General features: G+C 36.3%; 1 protein-coding gene and 1 long non-coding RNA gene across 4 annotated transcripts in view; one reads left to right on the forward strand and one right to left on the reverse strand.

The window, feature by feature from the left end:
- Nucleotides 1-2,991, forward strand: part of LOC115449669 — a 93,027-nt gene extending 90,036 nt beyond the window's left edge. For 2 of the 3 annotated variants that reach the window (XM_037447546.1, XM_037447544.1), the window contains 3 exons: nucleotides 421-585; nucleotides 1,226-1,444; nucleotides 1,667-2,991. In XM_037447546.1, the coding sequence (XP_037303443.1) occupies nucleotides 421-585; nucleotides 1,226-1,444; nucleotides 1,667-1,784 (502 nt within the window). In that variant the 3' untranslated portion in view covers nucleotides 1,785-2,991. The remainder of the gene's footprint in view (nucleotides 1-420; nucleotides 586-1,225; nucleotides 1,445-1,666) is intronic. The other variant, XM_037447545.1, reaches the window with a different exon arrangement.
- Nucleotides 2,992-5,351: 2,360 nt separating this feature from the next.
- Nucleotides 5,352-7,281, reverse strand: LOC115449676. The gene is made up of 3 exons (XR_003939185.2): nucleotides 7,174-7,281; nucleotides 6,014-6,097; nucleotides 5,352-5,780 (listed from the first exon to the last, which is right to left on the reverse strand). It is a non-coding gene; the product is annotated as an uncharacterized LOC115449676 (long non-coding RNA).
- Between the last annotated feature and the right edge of the window lie 909 nt (nucleotides 7,282-8,190).

Raw genomic sequence — 8,190 nt, forward strand, 5'->3', positions numbered from 1 at the left:
ACACACATGATTTTAAAAAAGTCAGAGGTGTGTGCCCTTGGGATTTGAACCTGCCGACATTCGTCTTGGCAGTCCGTTCCACACCCAACTAGGCTATCGCCGCTTTTATATCAATCAATCAGGTATAGGATGCTATCATTCTACATTACTGTGCTTTTGGTTCTATGCGTTTTCCTCCATATTCAAATTTGAACTTCTTTTTGGTATGAATGAGGTAATTGGTATAAAAACGGTTGGTATAGTTCCTTATGTGCCGGCATACATGAAATAAAATAGAATTGTGAAATAGTATTTTTTAGACATCTATAATCGAAAATCATCTAGATTCTAGATCAGCAAATGGGCAAAACTGTCCTCTATATTCCAAACATTCTTGAAGATACAACATCAATAAAACTTGAACTTAACCTGACGTTACAGAGAGCACGAGGTGCGCATCATCCGTCCGCTGATCTACGTGCGCGAGCGCGCGCTGCAGGCGTGGGCGTGCGCGCGCAGCCTGCCCGACTTCAGGCAGCACGACCAACCGCGGACTGACGCGCGGACTGACGCGCGGACTGACGCACGGACTGACGCACGGACACGGTATATATTTTTAATATTATACTGGACTTGATGTTACATACATACAATATAGTGTAGTCCAAATATAATACCGACGAAATAAAGTGAGGTAATCTCATTCCTATCGCCCTAATCTTGGCTCTTCCAGTACCTACCTCTTAGATACAAAAACAATTATTACTAAAAGGAATGATTGTTTCTTGTTTTCTAAAAAATAGGTCCAGCTTACAATCTCTTTCATATATCTAAAAAAAACTTACCTCAGCGATACTTAACTAGGTAGCGACTACCATACTCAAGACGTAAAACCTGCCATACTGGTCCATGTAAGTGTGTCGCGTTCCGGAATGAGTCTTTGTACATCCAGTTTCAAACAGGCTGGCATAATTGTGTCGACTGGCAAGGAATAATCATCTCTCGTCAGTTGACACTCTATCTGAACTCCAGTCCTCTTACCATTTTTTTTTATTAAATAATTACAGCACTATGGACTCGAGGTCCATACCTTGTTGAGAGTGTTTATTATAACAAATATTTTGTATTATACATTATCTGCTGAAGCAACGTTGTGTGTTTAGTGTGAAGGTATAATAATGTTAGTTTATGATTAAAGTATTGTAGACAGAATGAAAAATAATTATAATCTCATTTTTTTCAACAGCAGCGAAGAACCTATCCTCGACAGATCTATATCAGAGCCATGCGGATCTTCAGAGAAGCCCGCGACAGTGACAACAAGCCGTTCGCTAGAGGAGCCCCTCTCGGAGACCCTCGCAGACCCCCTCGACAGCGTGAGGGACCTACTCGCTAACCAGGAGAATATATATCCATACTTATTCGCCAGTCTGAAGAATGCTTTACACCCGCTTATTAGTGGCAGGTGAGATAACCACACCATTTATATTTCTACACACACATAAAAAGGACAACAATAAATGCGTAAAAAATATACAGTTAACAATATTAGTTATACAATGGTTTTGTTGTAATATTTGTGGGATTAGCTGGTAACACTTTACCAGCTCAGTATACTGAGAATAAATTAATTGATACCTATAAATGAAATTATTATGAATAACGTTCGTAATTGATTTGTTCACAGACATTTTGACCAGAAGCAAAGAGAGCATAGACATAGAAAGAAGTCTGTGATACAAATGAAGAACGGGGCTCCGGTCTACGACTCGGACGAGGAGACGGAAGAGGAACCAGTGCCATAGACAACTGTCAAATCTCCCGCCAAAACGCGACACGTTTATTAAAGTTGCTATTTATTATAGATCGTGTTTATGAACGATTTGTGATTACTCAGTGATTGTTTTACTTGTGATGAAGTATATGTAACACGTTGAAATGTTTATGTAATAGTTCGTAAGATGTAAGAGAGCATGCTTTATTTTGAGGTTAAGTTTGTCCAGGGTTGCCATGTTGAAGAAACTTTTGTTATAATAGTATGTTTTTTATTCTTACGAATAACTGTGGAATTGAATATAAAGTGCATTTGTTACAGTCTGCTAATATTAATGAAATATATTTTTCAATGTTGTTGAACGTTTTCAAGAGATGTATGTGAGACCGAGTCCTATTTATTCTGACGTAATGTACGAAGAGATATATAAAATTATATAAGGTAGATGTTTACTGTAATAATTTCGTTCCGGTACCTGTAGTAATTATGCGTCCTAATAAGGGTACCTAACAAAAAATATATATTTTATGGATATTTGATTCATTATTATATTTACATTTGAATATACACTTTTACAAGAGAAAAGTTAGCTTGTACAGCTAAACATATATGATTAGATGTAGACTTCGCTTTTTCTATAATCATTCGACATGGCTATTGGTTGTCTATCTCTCTGTACGAATATAGGACTTAAGTGTATGAGTATATAATGTTTAAAATACCGCCATTTCCTAAAAATATTATAATTTCATGAGCAATGTATACGTTTAATACTTAGTTTTAGAAAAAGAGTTTTTATTCTTATAAGCGTGAACATGATGAGCCAGTGTCACTGGTCTTTTTTGATAATTTAAAATAGAAAAATGGCAAATAAATTGGATGATCTAATGAGAGTGGCGGTATTAATTTCGTATTTACATCGAGTGTAATTCGCTGTATGAATTTGTAATAATAAGTTGGCAACATCAGCGACCAGCTTCCATTTTGGCGGGAAATCAAAATGGAATATGGCCGCCGATGTCAGACTGATTTAGTTGGTGTGATTTTTTCATCTCATTTTGTATTGTTTATCGTGCTGTATGTCTTTTGTATCGCCATATGTTTCTAAAATATAGATTTAAGAAATTCCTTTGTTTAAGAACAATATTTAAGATTATAACGATGAAAGTCCCATTATTGCTTCCATATTGTATTCATATACATTGGACTTATAAAATAAAGATATGTTTTAATGAAAATACTTACTTTTATTTTATAACCATTGGTATTTTGCGAGTTATTAAATAATACCAAAATATTATAATTATAGGAGTCAAAACAAAATTACATGCATTTTCTACACAAGGTACACTTGTCATTCTGAAGTTTGATTAGCGTGTGTCCATAATATACTTAGGGCTGTATTCATGTTTTTTTTAAACGAGTGGAAAGTCAATGTGCAATTTAATTTTTCTTTTCATACCGGCACAGCAATCTGAACCCCTCGCACCTGATGGTAAATGGAGTGGAGTCCAATAGAATGTTGAGTGACGAGATGATTATTGATTCCTCGTCGACAGTCGACACAATTATGCCGCCTGTTTGATCCGGATATACACAGGCTGATGCCGGTACGTGTCACGTGGTCCACTATTTTACTAACTCTTCTCCTTCTATACGACTTATGAGAGCTGATTACCCCTCGGCAGTCGACATAATTATGCCGGCCTGTTTGATCCGCATATACACAGGCTGATGCCGGTACGTGTCACGTGGTCCACTATTTTACTAACTCTTCTACTTCTATACGACTTATGAGAGATGATTACCTCTCGGTAGTCGACACAATTATGCCGTCCTGTTTGATCCGGATATACACAGGCTGATGCCGGTACGTGCCACGTGGTCCACTATTTTACTAACTCTTCTCCTTCTATACGACTTATGAGAGATGATTACCTCTCGGTAGTCGACACAATTATGCCGTCCTGTTTGATCCGGATATACACAGGCTGATGCCGGTACGTGTCACGTGGTCCACTATTTTACTAACTCTTCTCCTTCTATACGACTTATGAGAGATGATTACCTCTCGGTAGTCGACACAATTATGCCGTCCTGTTTGATCCGGATATACACAGGCTGATGCCGGTACGTGTCACGTGGTCCACTATTTTACTAACTCTTCTACTTCTATACGACTTATGAGAGATGATTACCTCTCGGTAGTCAACATAATTATGCCGGCCTGTTTGATCCGGATATACACAGGCTGATGCCGGTACGTGCCACGTGGTCCACTATTTTATTAACTCTTCTCCTTCTATACGACTTATGAGAGATGATTACCTCTCGGTAGTCAACATAATTATACCGGCCTGTTAGATCCGGATATACACAGGCTGATGCCGGTACGTGTCACGTGGTCCACTATTTTACTAACTCTTGTCCTTCTATACGACTTATGAGAGATGATTACCTCTCGGTAGTCGACACAATTATGCCGCCCTGTTTGATCCGGATGTACACAGGCTGATCCTGGTACGCGACATACTTACGTGGGCCACTATTTTACAAACTCTTTTTTATGCTCTCTTTACACAAGGTCTTTGAAAATCAAACCCTTAAGGGGATTAAATCAATCGGACACGGTTAGTATATTACAATTACAGTGACACAATCCACACTGCGAATGCCAAAAACTTCCAAATAAGTTGGTGAATTAAATAATTTTCGCTGACTAATAACATTGGACGCAATTTCTGTGTATTTGCCCTTGAATTTTCCATCCTTAATGCCTTGGCCTAATTATGCCTTACGTCGGGGGCTACCGTAGTCGATAAGACTGGGGTATGAGGGTGTAGAGAATTTGTTAGAGCTGCAAACTAGTCGGCCCAAACTATTTAAGGTTGAATTGGAAAATTTTCAATAAAGCTACATTTTATTTGATTAAAAATGCTGTTTTGTACACTATACAACACATGGGACAACTCGACCGTAAGCGTCTATAATCTTTGTTAGGGTTGATATATTTTTGCTTATATTTATAAGGATGTATGGTATTTTTTCATTTACCGTGTACATATTTAATGACGGGTCTTTTAACAATCATTCAATTATTTTTAATATTATTTAACGTTTTCAAATCACAGCCCTATTTCAAAAATAATTACCTATGTCAAAAACAGCCGAAGAATCATATTTCCTTAAGCTCTATACGTAGTATGAGATATTTGTCTTTTCCAATATGTAATGACATCCATTATGTGTGGTCAGTCGTGCGGTACATTGGTGTAAATTTTTTATAATATATATTATTTCAGACATTATGTTATGTCAGACAAAAATGTCGACTTAGTGAGATTTTTCCAAAGGCTGCCTGTATCACACTGAAATTCTCGTGAAATCTTCGTGCAAAATTAATGACCCATCATTATTATCTATTATTGGCAGTCGATAATATTGAAAAAAAGAAAGCATGTTAAACAAAACAACTGCCTGTATCACACCGAAGTTCTCGGATGATTAAGCTTAGGTGCAAAATTAATGACTCCATATTAAAATCTCTTCATATTGGCGATTGAGAATTTTCATAAGGATGTTAAATAAAACACACATAGTTACAGGCTTACTTTACTAGATAGATACACTAGACAAATTACGATGCGTGTGTGCGTGCCCACGTCTCTTACGTTAATGAGTATTACATGTACCAGGGACTCTCCCTTCAAAGACAAAGCTTAGATTAAACACTGAATGTGATAAAATTACATAATTACTTAGCAGTAAGCAGAGAACTACCCTAAGAGAATAAGCTATAATAAACGCTAGGTTAAATATTTAGTTTACATTTATTTCATGACACCACAATATTATCCTCCTTATACTAGAATATATAATCTTTAGAAAATCAACTACATTATACGTGTTACTCAGCTATTTAATTTCTACTTTACGTGTAGTTAAAATAGAGCATCATTTGGGAAAAAACATTATGTAATTATGAAGATTTATTTTTTATCGCCACCCTGGCAGCATGGCTTGCCGCCTGTAACAAATGTTAAATTCTTTAGCATATCACATCATAATATCATGTAAACACACATCATAAAATAATTGAACAGCTTTAATTCAGCACTTTCTAATTGTAAAGAATCTTTAGTTCGATTATCTGACTACCAATTAAACAGTGAAGATAAAATGTCTAGTTCGAAGTCTCAATAAATTAGAATGAACTGATTGTAGAGATAGTATGGATGTAGAATATAAGTCGGTACCCACCAGACGGCTTGCCATCTCCGCAGGCGCAGTTGGGGCCGCAAGTGCAGTTTGCACCACAGGCGGCCGTGCCCCCACCGCACGTGTCTGTAAAACAAAGACATAAGGTTCATTTTACTGTTTTCAAAACCCAAAGCACCCCTGATGATTATTAATTGCACTTTTCCTGCGAAAAATTCAATTGTGAACTCGGCGCGGTAGGCACAAGATACTGATGAGTGCAACCCTTTATTAATCCTTCTTACAGCAAAGTCACTTCGAAATGATAATTTAAACCCAAGAATAACTAATGAAGACTAATGAGGAATGTTGTATCAATGGTCAGTGTAATTCTGTCGGCCCAATTTATTTTAGGACCCAATATTAGGACGTCGCGACGTTGGATCCTTACGATGACGCTTACAAAAATCACAGTTAAGCCACAGAATTATTCACAATACACTAAGATCAAAAACAACAGTATAGCTTATCATTAAGTGTCCTATTTGCATCACTGCTTTAATTAATTATTCAGGAAATAGCCCAAGTAAGTCTCAAGGGTTTGTGAAGAGTCTTTGCTTTGACTCTAAACATCGATTTGCCTCATTAAATGTTTACGATACCCTAAAGGATCCCTTTATTGTTTTAAATAAATTAATTGGAGTCAGCCGACGAGCCGCATTCCTTTGTTTGAATTTTAATTCGGAATGCGTTTTGGTCGGACATGGACAAAGTATTCTTCGATAGTTTATTTTTAGTCATTATCGATTAAAATGGGTTCAATATTGGCTTTATAAATAATTGCAAAAGAGGAGGTAAAACAAGTCAAATTAGGTAAATATATCACTAAAATAATGATAATTTTACCAAAAAATATATAAACATTACTAATTATAATTCATTAATTTGTTATCATCGGTAAAAATGCATCGGTAAAAGACCAATTAATTGTTAAATTAATATCATTCTGAATCCATTTCTTGTGATTTAATTTCTACGCACTTATTTTTAAAGTTCAAATATCAAAACAATTATTAAAATGAATTACGAATTAAAATAATTAATCTTAGATAACAAACTGAATTAACCAACAACAATAAAAGCGTGTTAAAAACTGAAAACCAATTTGAAAGAGCCAAACACATGGTGAAAATAAAATAAATTTAGGAATAATAAAATGTTACCTTTGCACGAGTCGCACGGTGCAGGCATGGTGGGCGACTAAGCCGGGCTGGAGCGAGGGTGCGCGCGCACCGGCACCGACGTCTAGAAACTAACGCGGGTCAATAACTGAGTTGCTACGTGGGGGAATCAGACGATTGCTGTCCTAGTCCGGCAGCTTGGAGACGTGACGTTTGATCGATGGTTTATTATCATCTCTGTATGCAAGAATTCGCGAGGAAACTTGCAGACGCGACTTTCAAAAGTAATTTTTATCATGCATAAGTCATAGTAAGCTGACCTGCAAATTTTGAAGCTTGCTATATTTGGCGGCAAGTCGCGTGTATATAGAACTATTGAAACATTACCGCTTGTGTATATGCACGTGTTAGTTCATGTGCAATATATTGCTGCAAGAACTTGCTAGTCTAAACTTAGCAATAGAAAAAAAAAGAGTAATATCGAGAAAACGTGTCTGTAAAAAATAACAATATTTTTAATGTTGCCTCTTGAGTCGAAGCAATTGAATTATTTACTAAAGGTCATTACATCATAGTTAAAAAATGTTGACGGCAATATAGAATTAGTTTAGAGGGTACTTCTCAGTGATGCAATCAATTATTTAGATAGAATAGGGTAAGATGATGACTGTCGATATACAGCCGTTGCAGCAGCCGTTTGACTCTCAATCAGTACTCTCAATATTCATAATATTTTATTATTAAGTATGTGCAAATTAAGTATTGGGTAGGTACGAATCGCCACTCAAATCTTAACCGACTAGAAAAAATCATGTCATGTCCAACTTTCATAAAATACATTTTTACATCAAAAGCTTACGAAACATTAATACTTTCATATCCGTAAAACAAAATTAATCGTTCACGCACAAAATACATGTAGAGTGAAAGTCAATATGCAGAGAAACTGCAGTCAAGCTCCGAGACTAAAATAAGATAGTTAAGTAACTTATACCATACATAGGTATAATAAAATGATCAGAGGAGCGTAAACAAAAACACGGCCTGGTCCCACCGGGA

The sequence above is a fragment of the Manduca sexta genome, chromosome 7, assembly GCF_014839805.1.
Source record: "Manduca sexta isolate Smith_Timp_Sample1 chromosome 7, JHU_Msex_v1.0, whole genome shotgun sequence".
Lineage (NCBI taxonomy): Eukaryota > Metazoa > Arthropoda > Insecta > Lepidoptera > Sphingidae > Manduca > Manduca sexta.